This window comes from Lepidochelys kempii, chromosome 8 (genome assembly GCF_965140265.1).
Source record: "Lepidochelys kempii isolate rLepKem1 chromosome 8, rLepKem1.hap2, whole genome shotgun sequence".
Lineage (NCBI taxonomy): Eukaryota > Metazoa > Chordata > Testudines > Cheloniidae > Lepidochelys > Lepidochelys kempii.
Genome location: NC_133263.1, coordinates 87155562 through 87170540, shown reverse-complemented (window position 1 = coordinate 87170540; position 14979 = coordinate 87155562). Strand labels below are relative to the sequence as shown.

Sequence of the window (14979 nt, the reverse complement as noted above, 5' to 3'; positions counted from 1 at the left end):
ATTTCCTAATTCCCAAGGCAAATTCAGACCCATTTTAGACCTGCAAGGACTCAACCAGTTCATGGTGAAGCTGAAGTTCCGCATGGTCTCCCTTCCCTCGTTCCGGGAGACTGGTAGCCACCCCTTGACTTGAAAGACACATACTTTCACATAGCCATTCAACCTGCACACAGACATTTTCTCCAGTTTGCGCTCAACCACAAACACTATCAGTTCACGGTCCTCCCATTCGGTCTGTTGACAGCCCCCCAAATATTCACCAAGTGCATGTCGGTCTAGCAGCCTTTCTCCGGAGGAGGCAGATGCAGGTATACCCATACCTAGATGACTAGCTGCTCAGGGGCCGTACCAGACAGCAGGTAGAGTCTCATGCACGATTGGTCAGGTCCACTTTCCAGAGATTAGGAATCCTCATCAACGTGAGCAAGTCAATCTTATCACCGACCCAAAGAACAGAATTCATCAGAGCGGTATTGGATTCGGTACAAGCAAGTGCATTCCTGCCAGAGACCTGTTTCCAGGCCAGGACAGAAATTATTCAAAGCCTCAGGTGGTACCCGACCACTACTGCAAGGGGATGCCTGAGTCTCCTGCACATAAATAGTCAGGCATGCCAGAATGAGGCTGAGACCCCTTCAAGCATGGCTCGCCCAGATATACCGACTGGGGCACGACCAGCTGGACTCAGTAGTGATGGTGCCAGGACACATACTCAAGTCCCTACAGTGGTGGCTCAACCCTCAGATGGTGTCCCCTTCAACAGTGCACTGCCTTCCTCGTCCCTAGGAACGGACGCGTCAGATCTAGGTTGGGGGGCACACTTGGGAGATCTCCAAATACAGGGCCTGTGGTCGCAGGACGAGCTCCCCTTCATATCAATATCAGGCTCACCCTACTTGGTCTTTCACAAGGACATGGTGTAGCTCAGGCCTCACCCAGCCTTCCTCCCCAAAGTAGTGTCACAAGACATTTTTCTAACTGTCTTCTATCCTAAGCCTCACACCAGTACCCAAGAGCAGAGGCTGCAGTCACTGGATGTTCGGCAAGCGCTAGCATTTTATATCAAGCACACGAAACCATTCAGGAAGTTGAACCAACTGTTCATGACGGTAGCAGACCAGATGAAAGGACTCCCAGTCTCATCTCAAAGACTATCTTCCTGGATCACATCCTGCATCCGCACATGTTACGAGTTAGCCAAGGTCCCAGTCCCTACTCTTACGGCACATTCCACAAGGGCACAAGCCTCATCAGCTGTGTTCCTGGCCCAGGTCCCGATACAAGAGATCTGCAGGGCAGCAACTTGGTCATTGGTGCATATGTTTACTTCTCACTATGCTATCACCCAGCATGACAGAGACGATGCAGCATTCGGCAGGACGGTGCTCCAATCAACTATTTATTCCTTCACTCCGACCCCACCTCCAGGGTAGCGCTTGGGAGTCACCTGATTGGAATCAATGTGAACAAGCACTCGAAGAAGAAAAACGGTTACTCACCTTCTTGTAACTGTTGTTCTTCTAAATGTGTCGTTCACGTCTATTCCAATACCCACCCTCCTTCCCCTCTGTCGGAGTAGCCGGCAAGAAGGAACCGAAGGGGGGTCAGGTCGGCAGGGTCATTTATTGAGTGCCATGAAGACGCCACTCCAGGGGGCTCCACAGCCGACCCGACGGAGCTGTTAAGGGAAAACTTTTCGATGACTGTACACATGGCACGCACACACCTTATTGGAATGGACGTGAACAACACATCTCGAAGAACAACAGTTATGAGAAGGTGAGTAACCATTTTCTCTACTCATCCAAGCATATTTCAAGATCAGCGTTCAACACTGTCCTGCAAATGAACTTCAAGCTTGGCTTGCAAGGGTCACTTACTTAGTAGACCGAAGCAGATAACATTACCAAACTAGGTCATTTCCATTAGCAAAAAGAAAGTGTCTATTTAATACCATGAAACATCATTACACACACCACACTAGGACTTAAATTAGGAATCCAGAATGCTTGCCCAATGTTTTATGGTAGCACTCAAGTGTCAGGTTACATCAGGGGCGGGCAAACTTTTTGGCCTGAGAGCCGCATTGGGCTTCTGAAATTGTATGGAGGGCTGGTTAGGGAAGGCTGTGCCTCCCCAAACAGCCAGGCATGGCCCAGCCCCCGCCCCCTATCCGACCTCCCTGCTTCTCGCCCCCTGGGACTCCTGCCCCATCCAACCCCCCTCCCCGTTCACTGATGGCCCCCCCGGGAACCCGCCCCATCCACTCCCCCCCAGCTCTCGGTCCCCTGACCACCCCCGGACCCTCTACCCCTAATTGCCCCCCACCACCCCATCCAACCCCCCCTTCCTTCCTGACTGCCCCCTCCGACCCCTGCCCCCTCAACCCCCCACTCCCTGTCCCCTGACCGCCCCCCATCCAACCCCTCCTCTCCTTCCTGACTGCTGCCACCCCGGACCCCTGTCCCCATTCAACCCCCCCGTTCCCCGCCCTCTGACCACGCCGACCCCTATCCACACCCCTGCCCTCTATCCACCCCCCCCCCCCCCCGAGCACCGGTGGCTGGCAGCACAGTTGCACCAGGAGGAGTAGCTGCGCCATGCAGCACAGAGCCCCGGGTCAGGCCAGGCTCTGCAGCTGTGCTGCCCAGGAGCTCGCCCCTCCTGCTGCCCAGAGCGTTGCGCTGGCAGCGTGGCGAGGTGAGGCTACGGGGGAGGGGCCGGGGGCGACCTTCCAGGGCCAGGAGCTCAGGGGCCGGGCAGGACAATCCCATAGGCCGGGCCGTAGTTTGCCTTAGATGGATTACTGTCTGGCTGATTTTAGAAGGTAAATCTATTCCGAGATCAGTTCTACTGTGTTTATGTTTTAAAAATCACCTATTCTCACCAATGTAAGTGCCTGTTAAAGCAATAGAAAACTAGTGAAAATGTAAAAGTGTCATTAATTCCAAATAAATAAATTACCACATTTATTGTAGGATTTGAGAGCTTTCTATCTACTGAAGTTAATCTCTTCCAATGGAAACTTGACATGCCTGAAGCTTGCTAAAACATTGCTTGTGGATCCCTGTTCCAGGATGATGGTGGAGGGATGCTACTCTCCATTACCATATGTATTCAGAAACTGAATGTACAATTAGTAAGTTAGGGAAAGGTTTTAAAATTGGTAGTAAATTCTCAAAACCCAGTATTTATATATCTACTGGCAAGATTTTCAGAAACAGGTGTCTGATGTTAAACATTTAAAAAAAAAAATCCTGGCTCTATATTCTTAGCACACAAGTCAAAATGTACTAGCATCCTATTCTCTGAAACACTGTGGTGCAGAAAGACACCCATATAATTGCACAACCTGGCACAACTGCACAGTCCTTCCTTACTAAGATTGAACTCACTATCCGTGTAAAAATAGTAAGTTGCTTGGCTGCTCTAATAAATCCCCCAAGCAGCAAGTCCACTGTGACGAGTTACACATTAGTAACATCAAGTAATTCCAATGCTCCCCCACCTCCACTGCCTCCCCACAAGCATAACATCCCTGCAGTCATTTTATGCTGGATGATTTTAACACACAAAAAACTCGACAAAGAGAAAATATTAAATCAATTCACCACATAGTTGAACTCCTCATGCTTTGACTTCATGTAGCAGTTTGCTTTCTTTACATTATGATCACTGAAATATTTGCTATCTATTGAAAGTAACCACAATTAACTCAAAGATAGTAAAGTGATATCCATGCCTTCCTTATATTACCACATTTTACCAAAGAGTGTAGGCCACAAAAGTTGGAATGCATAAAGTTTACCTGAAAATTATGAGACAAAGACTAAAAACAAAAAAGTACATTCAAACATTTAGGATAGTGCAAAGACAGTAAGTCAGTGGTTCTAACTATTTGGTGAATCGTTTCCCAGTTCATGAAGGAAAGAGGAAAACTACATCCGATGAAGTGAGCTGTAGCTCACCAAAGCTCATGCTCAAATAAACTGGTTAGTCTCTAAGGTGCCACAAGTACTCCTTTTCTTTTTGCAAAGAGACTAACACGGCTGTTACTCTGAAACCTACATTTTAAGGCTAATCCGGCCCAAAGCTCTAACCAATTGGCCTGATAAGGTACTTAAAAAAGGAACCACCCAGAAACCAGGTCTTGGATAAAATCTGCCTGCCACCTCTATAAAGTGCTCTAGAGGGGAACAGCACTAACAAAAAGATGACCTTCAAAGCAACATTCTAAACTAGAACCAAAAAATCCTGCCAAATAGAAAATGAAAATATTCTGATTCAGTCAGCTAGAAAGAACTCCACCTTATTGTAAAAGCCATCATGAAAGATCAAGGGATCACTCACTGAAATATTCAGTATAATCAGAAGGAATTTTACAGGGGAAAGACCATACTGATTAGAGTTATAAACCAGTTCAGATGTTTTAAACTAAGATTTATACAGATAACAAGCTAACTATACCTCAAAATTTTGTTCCATCAAGTTACCACCTTTACTCAGGCTTTCCATGATGGCCTTATTTCGAAGAATATCCTCCTCACTGAGATGTTCTCTTCTTTTCCTAGATTCTAAAACAAGTCCATTGACCAAGTAGAAGTCTGCCAAGAAGTTTCCTACTCTTTCCTGTAAGATAGATATTTGAATTAATGAACTCAAAAGCTATGGTAAAATAACTTAAAACAGGAATATTCAAAGACTAAAACGAGTAATACATGAAAGGAAATAAATGTAAGTACATAAGAATGAATGTTATTCTTTAAGTCACCTGTACTGACAGAGGACTTGCATTAACACTGAATATCTCCAACAATGTAAATGGAAGTGCAGCAGAAACACTGATTGCCCTTGCAAGGATTTCTTTGGGGATAAAAACTTACGTTAGCAAGAAACATCTATTTATGTCAGCATTTCCCAAAGAGCAAATCTGAAGATGGCAAGGGGAAACATGGTTTTTCTTCTGTGCCTGGTACGTTCTAGAACAGCTGACTGTGTCAATTGATATTTTATACAGAACTTATTTTTTGCATATAAAATGGAAAAAGTAAGTTATAAGAACGTGTTCAGATAGGAGCTAATTTTTGAGTGACATCACCTAATGCTTCAAAAGAAGGCAAAAATCTTACCCCACACAGGAAGACAACTGGCAGTATATCTATACCTAAGGAGGAAAAACATTCCTTTCATTCCCTTACAAGTGAGCACTAGTACCTCACAGACAGGTTGGATTCTCCATGTGTCTAGGTTGAATAGCAGGAAGTGTTAGTTTATTTAATCCTTTAAAAAACCACTGCTAAATTATTTGCCATTACTCTTGGTATTACTGTATACAGCTTGGTAATTTAAAATTATAAATGGCATTACTTTCTACTTTACAGCTTTGAATGTCTCTACTCTTATAGAATGAGATAAGAAATAGTAGCCCCACACAATTTTTGTTAACTCCTTTAATTGTTTATAATTCCTCAGGGCCTGATCTTAGGAAATGCTAAGTACCACCTCCTGTGTTCAATGGAACATAAAGCAGCTTGTAGAATCAGGGCCTTATTTCCCATATTTTAGCCTCATCCCTCCCAAACTGCCTTTCTGCACTAAATAATCCTAGAGTAGGTCATCTCCAATATCACAGGTAAATCCCCAACCCCATCTCTCTGACCACTGTTGATATTTTGTGGGCCTAATCTATCTCTGCTTTATCCTCTTGGAGATGACCAAACCTGAACAAGTATAAGGTACTGGCATTCTGTATTTTCACAGGGTCTACAGCTGTAAGAGCAATAACAATTGTAGAGAGTTTGGGGTTTTTCCTCCTGGTTAATTCAAATTAATGTAGATTTCTGCAAGCTCTAAATGTATCTTGGCAAAGTGCAAATACAGTGAGCTGTATTTTGTGTTTGTACCTGACAATGGTGCAGTCTAGTGTAGATTTTGGTGGAATCAGAAGACACAGGGGCATAAAGTGTATTGAGCTCAATTTCTACCCAGAGTTCCAAATTAGCAGGTGTTTCTTCAAAAATGATCAGCCAGAGCACAGTTAAAGTTGGTGCACCAAAGAGCACTAGGTGTCTGAAGTGCCTACTAACTAAGCTGACTTTTAACTGTTGCATTTTGCAGGTGAATCCCATGGGATTTTTACACTGTATGCTTTAAAAAAAAATTAATTAAGTTCTATTCTTGCATAATCTTTGTATCTGCCTTTGCTGTCTGGGATCTGGAATGTCAGAGGCATGGGCAGAGCACCTAGGTCAGCTGATTATTGCCTCACCTTTCATCTTGCCTGCCCTGAATGGGGAGCTGGTAGGAGAACTAGATGAAGCAAAGACTGGCTGAAAACTGCATGCTGGCAAGAGGGGAGTGGTTTGACAAGGGACCTAGCAAATGCTGTCAGCTATCAGAAATGGCCCTTGGGAGTTTTTAAGTTGAAGTGTTTTCATTAGCCAAAGATAATAAAAGGAGTGCCTGAACAATAACCACTATGACTTCTCTTCATCCCATCCTCTGAAAAGGAATTAATATACTTTCTGCCATTGTTTTGGTTTCTATCTAATGTTTTAATATGTCAACTATTACTGTGGCATCTATAAACTGATTCTGTCCAAGCTATAGCAACATGTTTAAACATCTTCATTCTCAAGTCTTCATTACAAGATCTTGAATTTGCCTACTCCTCTACTTCCGACTTCAGGTCTTCATAATCTCTTGTTCACTCCCTACTTCTACTGTGGAATACTGCACTTTTCTGTCTCCTTTCCTGTCTCTTCACAATGAGTCCAAGATCCTTTTACTACGTTTCTTACACTGCCTGCACTGTCTGGCACAGACTCTGCTTCAACCACGAACATAAAAAACCCTCTTCCTCCCTGGCTTACAACTCAAAGAGAGGTGAGATTTAACATGATAAAAATGTTGAAGACAAATAAACACTCCTTACTCTCCTCTTTTGCATTAACACCGTCTGCCAGTGCTATTTTGAGCACAGTATCAAAGAAAGGGCTGGATAAGACAGAGAGGCTCTGTTCAGACTTACTGTTTTGTCTTCTCTGAAAAGCCATCCTGTTTGGGCACGCGTGAAGGTAATTGATTTGGTTGATAATGTTGCTGAATAAATATCACTGCTCATTAAAATGTCAACTTCCTCCTCCGTTTCCATCTCAGATTCCTGGAACAAAAGAAATCCTAAAATACTGAACAGTACTTACTGATTATTTTAAACTTTCTCATTTTTACAAGCAGACTGTACATGAATAAGCCTTATACTTTAATTGGACAAATTTTTCTCCCCCAGAAAATTACGGATGCTTCAAGAACTAGTTATTTTATTAGAATAATTCAAAAAATGTCTTATAACATTGGCATTGTAGTACCTTATACAACTAGTATTACGGAAGGAGGCACATGGTCTAAAACTGTGCCAGCCAAATGTACTAATAATTCAGTGTACGTGTACAGTCTCAACTAGTTTAACATTACTATACCACCAATGGAAAAACAGATTCGAACATAGTTTGTCTGGTACTGGGGGGGGGGGGAGGAAACCCCAAACAGCATCACTGGTCCCTAACTTCAGTGGTTGATGTTGCGATACGTTTACAACTCTGCTCCAATTTTTCCCTGTTTCTGTGGAAAGGGACAGATAGCTGTCTAAAATCAGTTAAGAAGCTTTAAAGTTATTATTTGAAAGCACCTTGCCCCATTTTGTTGATTTTCAATCACTATCCATGTAAACAGTAGCTTAAAGTCTTTGCTTCAAGAGGCTTCAAAGTATCCAGTATTTCGCATACTTTGTGCTGATGCAGATTGTTTGCTACATACAGTGCCTAAACAGGTTCATAGGTTATAAAAGCCAGAAGATACCATTGTGATCATCTAGTCCAGGGGTTCTCAAACTGGGGCTTGGGACCCGTCAGGGGATCACGTTATTACATTGGGGGGGGGGTCACGAACTGTCAGCCTCCAACCCAAACCCCGCTTTGCCTCCAGCATTTATAATGATATTAAATATATTTAAAAGTGTTTTTAATTTATAAGGGGGGGGTCACACTCAGAGGCTTGCTATGTGAAAGGGGTCAAAACTTAAGGGGTATAAAACTTTGAGAACCACTGATCTACCTAGTTGGACACATGACCGCCTGCATAACACAAGCCATAGGACTTCCTGAATTAATTCCAATTTAAATAAAAGCATGTATTTTAGAAAAAAACATCCAGTCTTGATTTAAAAAGGACAGTGTAATGATGGAGATCCACCATCTTGGTAAATTGTTCCAACAGTTAAATTACATTCACTGTTAAAAATCTACCCCTTATTTCTACTCTGATTTTTTCTAGCTTCAACTTCCAGCCATTGTATCTTGTTTGTCTGCTAGACTTAAGAGTCCCATTATCATATCTTGGTTCCCCATGTAGATACTTATAGACTGCTCAAGTCACCCTTTAACCTTCTATTTGTTTAGCTAAACAGATTGAGTGCTTTGAGTCTATAATTATAAGGCATGTTTTCTAATTCTTTAATCATTCTCGTGGCCCTTCTCCAAACCCTCTTCAATTTATCAACATCCTTCTTGAACTGGGAACACCAGAACTGGACACAGTATTCCAGCAGCAGTTGCACCTGTGCCAAAAACAGAGGCAATATAACCTCTATTCCCACTTGAGAGTCCCCTGTTTATATTTCTAAGGATCCCACTCACTCTTTTGACCAGTGTCACATTGAGAGCTCATGGCATGTCTGGCTGATTATTCACCACAATCCTCATATCTTTCAGATAGCATGTCCCCATCCTGTAAACATGGCCTATATTCTTTGTTCCTGCATGTATGACCTTACATTTGGCTATATTAAAAATGCATTGTTTGCTTGGGCCCAGCTTCCCAAGCAATGCAGCTCACTCTGTCAGTGACCTGTCCTCCTGATTATTTACCATCCCCCCAACCATTGTGTCATCAGCAAGATTTCCTTGTAGAACGCTTACCTCATTGCTAAGTATTACTTAAACCCTAGTTGGGTACAGACCCTGACTTTTTAGGAGAATACCCATTTAATATAAGTATTTCATGAGTGCTGAAAACACATAGGTATAAGGTAACATGTTTAATGTCATCTATATATGCAGTTGCTCACCTCATGATGTATTCGCTGGTAAACTTTTTGTTCATTGTCTAAAACTACAAAAGATTCAGAGGGTGCTGCATCACCATTGAAAATGAAGCTTAAATCCCCTCGTTGGCACTTCATGTCAGTAAAGTCTATGAGAGTTGTGTCAAGCCTGTGGAAATATACCCATGGTAAAGCACCTTTGCAAAAGGAATTATCCAGAAATGTTCAAATATACAAATGAGTTCTATTAGCATCCAAAAGCATTGCTTTTTCCCCCCAAAGTGGTATAGTAAAATCTACATTTTCATTGTTTTAATACAGTTATTATTGCAAATTTCACTTCTACAAATAGGCAACAAACTACTACTTTTTGCTTATACAATAAATTCCAATGTAGTAAAGATATCTGTATAAATGCAAACTAACAGGTTGTGGCACAAATGCATAGGAAAATCTATAGCATTCAATTATATGAATGTGGTGAAATGTACAGAATTCAATGTGACTTAGTCCTACATTACAAATATGGTTCAGGGGATATTTGTGTTACTTTTATGGCAAAAGATAATGCTTTCCCTTCATATTGTAGGAATACAATAGAATTACAAATGGAAAACATTTTAAGAAAAGCTGCCACTGCATCCTTTTGCCCTCAAAACTGCATTGTATCAGGATACTGACTGATTTTACCTGGCAAATACACGGAGAGGAATTTCCCTAAACATAAGTGGCCACATTCTGATACATGTTACTCAATGTGAGTGAGGATTACTGAACAGTTCACTGATTGCAGCAAGGTTGCAAGTAATGGAATCAGGATCTGGCCCAAATTGAGAAAAGGACCAGCGTGAACTTTGCACTGTCTTGTTTTTGTCATATTTAGCTAGACTATTTCTAGCCTTTTAATTTTTTTTTTTTTGTACTTTCAGCAGCATAGGCATAGGGAATACTTCTACTGACCTGTCAAATTAAGAGTTGAGTGGAGCATGAAGTGTTTCCTGATATAAGTCCTGAGGGCTGCCTCCAAAATACATGTTTTTATAGACAGCTAAAGCCACCAGATTTGTTTGGTCTAACCGCCACTAGATCTTAAGTTATATTTTTAAACTCAGTTATGCCATTTATTCATCTTTTTAAGTCAAGACAATATAGGGTATTCTCGTGTAGATTCACTCTCAGCTCCCATTACCATTAATGCAATTAGAATCTGCGCAAAGAGACGAGACTTAGGCCGGTCTCAGAGAGATCTGACCTAAAAAGGCAGAACATATTTCTGTGTTAAAAGCTTTAAAGAAAGCAGCAGTTTCTCTGAATAATTTATTATTCTGATTTTTTTTATTTTGGAGCTTAAAAGGAAGAGACACTTGAATCCAACAAAGAATACTACAGCTAATTAAAGAGCTGTCCTGGAAAAGTTGTAGAAACAAAATGGTTTATAATTCTTGCCTCTCAGAATTTGAACATTTGTTCTCTGAAATTATAGTAATGTTTGCCACTGATGTTTTATAGAGCAGTCACTTTTTAAATATCTGAAATCAGCTTTAATTCAAATAATGTTTAATAATATATTTAACTCACTGAGACATGAATTTGTTACATGACAAATAGTTGGGTACAATTGAACTATTTGTTCCTGGAACTGACTCAGTAAGAAATTAACCAAAATTCATTCTCCAACCATTTGAATTTAAGTTATAGTTATCACTGTCTAGTTAAGTTTTAGAAGCACTTCAGTAATTAAAACACATGTTAGTCAAGAGCATCATCTGAGCTGACTTCTAAGAAAACCAACTTTAACACCTAGGAGAGCAGAAAGCTGCATTCCAATGGACAAGAATATCAGAAAACACTTATTCCAAAGATTTTAAAAACACACTATGCCCTGGTCTACACTAGGACTTTAGGTCAAAATTAGCAGCGTTAAATCAATGTAAACCTGCACCTGTCCACACGATGAAACCCTTTATTTTGACTTAAAGGGCTCTTAAAATCGATTTCCTTAGTCCACCCCTGACAAGTGGATTAGCGCTTAAATCGGCCTTGCTGGGTCGAATTTGGGGTACTGTGGACACAATTTCGATGGTATTGGCCTCCGGGAGCTATCCCAGAGTGCTCCATTGTGACTGCTCTGGACAGCACTCTCAACTCAGATGCACGATTGTTTGCCATTGCTCTGACGCAGGGAGGGGCAACTGACGACGCGGCTTACAGGGTTGGCTTACAGGGAGCTAAAATCAACAAAGGAGGTGGCTTTACATCAAGGAGTATTTCAGGCACGACTTCACGGAGGGTTCCAATAAGAAATGGTGCACCTAAGTTATTGTTCTTATTGGAACAAGGAGGTTAGTCTGGCCTCTGATTGATACATGGCTAGATTTACCTCGCTGCACCTTCTCTGTGAGTGATTGCAGTGTGACTTAGAGGAATGAGTCCCCTAGACGGGGGGGGGGGGGGGTGTTTGCAAATGAGTACAAAACAAATCTGGTCTATTTCTTGTTTTGATACACTCCATCTATCTTTTACATCTTTGGCTGGCAGCAGACGGTGCAGAAGGACTGCATGCCATCCACATCTCATGGCTGCTCGGCAGAAGATGGTACAATAGGACTGCTAGCAATTCATATCACCTGCCCGTTCACCATAAGATGGTTCAATAGGACTGACTGCAGGACTAAAGAGAATGACTTGATCAAGTCACTCCAAATTTAGTCCCTGCGCCCATGTCTGCCCAGGCGCTCCTGATCGACCTCACACAGGAGCACCTCAGACATGACAATGACGGCTACCAGTCCTATTGCACCGTCTGCTGCCACAAGGCAATGGGTTGCTGCTGCTGTGTAGCAATGCAGTACCGCGTCTGCCAGCACCCAGGAGACATACGGTGACAGTGAGCTGAGCGGGCTCCATGCTTGCCGTGGTATGGCATCTGCATAGGTAACTCAGGAAAAAAGGCGCGAAATGATTGTCTGCCCTTGCTTTCACGGAGGGAGGGAATGGGGGCCTGACGATATGTACCCAGAACCACCCACGACAATATTTTAGCCCCATCAGGCATTGGGATCTCAACCCAGAATTCCAATGGGCAGCGGAGACTGCGGGAACTGTGGGATAGCTACCCATAGTGCAATGCTCCAGAAGTCGACTCTAGCCTCGGTACTGTGCAAGCACTCTGCAGAGTTAATGCACTTAATGAACTTAGAGCATTTTCTGTGGGGAGACACACACTCGAAAATATAAACCCAATTTCTAAAAAACTGACTTCTATAAATTCGACCTAATTTCGTAGTGCAGACATACCCTAAGCTGCCTTTGGAAGTATTTACAGAATTGAATCAAATAAGAATTTAGATTTGGCCCCAAAGAATCTAAAAGGCAATAAATGGAGACGATTTATTCAGATATCTGTGTCAAAAGAGATTTTTTTCATTAGAGTGTTCTTTGATGCTTGGTCACTTGAAACTGGATAAGTTATAATGCGCTTCACCCACATCCTACAAAACACTGTTATGCAACAGGTCTCTCTATTTACAGATTTTCCTTGACTAAATTTCTTCCCTTCATTTTACCTTATTACTCCTAATTATACCCCTAAGATAGAGTTAAGTACAGTCAACAATAATAGCCCACTCCTGTTTGATATTCGAATAATTGTAAATGCTTGTTTGATTCACTTCCATACAGACCCCCGAAACCTAACTATTACATAAAGAAATTTTTAATTTAAACAGAACTAAACCTTTACAACTAGCTCAGAATGCAGATCTCAGTTATTTGCAAGGCAGTTCTATTCTGTTAAATAAACAACAGGTTTTTATTGTTTTTAAAAAGGACAATGTGCAACTTAAACTCCTTCCACCTCCCACGCCCTTTTAAACAAAATCATGCAAGCATAACACTGTTTCAGAAAGCTCTACAGGCTGGAGCCATTATAGCCTTCAAACCGCTACCAAAAGTGATATTTCAGTTGCACTGCTGGAGTTCTGTAATAAACACTTAGTTTTATAACTTAAGTTTACAATAGTACAAACCAGTACTGATATTACTTACCTGATATTTATACCTTGTTTGTATATTTTACACGCATCGGAAGGCAGAATTCGGGAAAGTAAAGGCACTATATGTGTAAAAGAAAAGTATTAATACTGAACAAGACATAAGAAATATAACTAAGTACTTTTGTGCAACCGTCTCTCAGCAATATACATTTAATAAAACACTGCAAATTTCACCCATCTTCAGATATTGCTGTATTTTAAGTATAGAACTATGCCCATTAGTTACACTTATATCTAAAACCGCAAGTGAACATTAAACCAGCAGTGAAACTGGGCATCAGGACAGTCTTATAATATTAATATGTGAGAAGACAGATATAACACAACTGACTGCATTTTTAAAAGCATCATTTGTTTTACAGCTGTAAAAAAGTTAATGGTTAAAAATGCCCCAGAATGTTCTGAGTGGTGTTATAAAGGCACAAAACAAATTGCAGAGTCAATTGAACCTACTGAGAAGAGGAATAATTGCTCTGAAATGCACTGTCCAGGATGTTGTTCTTCTGAAACTGGATTTACACAAAGAGGGGCTCAACCATAGATCAACAGAATGGGATGGTTTAGGGAAAGTCATTAGAGGATGCACTCCACTCAAGGCTATGCTGCTCACCATTGTGGGAGATTGGTGGTGGAACCACAATACAGTTCTTGCTATACTCCTGGTTCCTATTTTCCCTGGCAAAGGCTGACTACCATATCAAGGCATAGTGAACCAGGCCTCAGCATCACCACACCAAGAAGGCCCAGTTCCCTCCCTGTCTGGCCCTTTCTGATATTGCACACCTATACAGAAAGGTGCAGTGCCAGCTCGACAGACAGAGCACAATTTACTTTGTAACATACCAAGTTGTTGCTACATGTACATCTGCTCAACAAATTTTCGTAGCACAGCAGATGCTTATTTTTCCATGCTTCAATTCCAAATTGGCTTTGAAATTCTGCACACAACATCTAAAAGGAAGGAGGGGTCTCCATGGGGTTTAATTTTTTTCTTTCAGCAATGCTGAAGTCTAATTTTAGGGGGATACTACAGATTCCCTTTCTGTGCACCTACCAGAACATAAAGATAGGTAGTATAGCTCTTACCCCAACTTTGAAAATCCCAGTGAAGTTCTAGATAGAAGTCACCTAGCTGTGAAAAAAATATGAATGTATCATTAGCTTGACAGCTGTTTAACATTTCTGGGAAGACACGCAAAATGCAAATTTCATCTTGGGAAAGGCTAGATAAAACGAAGACAGGGTATCAGTGAATAAAAAAAAAATCTAGCGTTCGTTCCTTCAATGTTATCGTCTGAAAAACAATTAAATTAACATTTCTTAATTCCAACTAGAGCAGAGTGAATATGATGAAATTACAAATTGAGAGGCTAAACTGCCTATTAGTACCTTTATTTCTGAATTTCTTTATTTGCAATCATTCAAGCTTTTCTTGGCCTGGGGACAAGCAATTTGTTGTAAATATCCAATATTAAAAATTCAGGCTATGTCAGCTACTTTGATTGAACACCCCAGTCAGGAAGCACTGCTTGTCCCATAATTAGGGAAGTATAACTCTATTATGGTGAGAAATATAACTCTATTATAAACATTCATATTTACAAGTTCAAAATTGTGCTTTCTTCAAATTTCTGCATCAGAATAGTTGCAGAAAGCAAAAACAAAAAGGGATAGGAGTAAAGTACTTTTTCAAGCATTTTTTTTAAATAACAACTTGAGATATTCATCCATTTCTAATCTCAACATGGAGATTAGAAAAATGATCTTGTGTTAGCGTGAAAGAGGAATACCCCATGTGACAGGGTTGGGCCGGATGGCTACAGG

The 14979-nt window shown here is 41.4% G+C and overlaps 1 protein-coding gene across 3 annotated transcripts in view; it reads right to left on the bottom strand.

Annotated features, from left to right (window-relative positions):
* The window catches only part of ANKRD13C (ankyrin repeat domain 13C), a 50222-nt gene that overhangs the window by 11188 nt on the left and 24055 nt on the right, over positions 1 to 14979 (bottom strand). For all 3 annotated transcript variants that reach the window (XM_073357354.1, XM_073357355.1, XM_073357356.1), the window contains 5 exons: positions 14242 to 14287; positions 13148 to 13214; positions 9125 to 9269; positions 7031 to 7162; positions 4468 to 4629 (listed from right to left, as the gene is read on the bottom strand). In XM_073357354.1, the coding sequence (XP_073213455.1) occupies positions 4468 to 4629; positions 7031 to 7162; positions 9125 to 9269; positions 13148 to 13214; positions 14242 to 14287 (552 nt within the window). The remainder of the gene's footprint in view (positions 1 to 4467; positions 4630 to 7030; positions 7163 to 9124; positions 9270 to 13147; positions 13215 to 14241; positions 14288 to 14979) is intronic.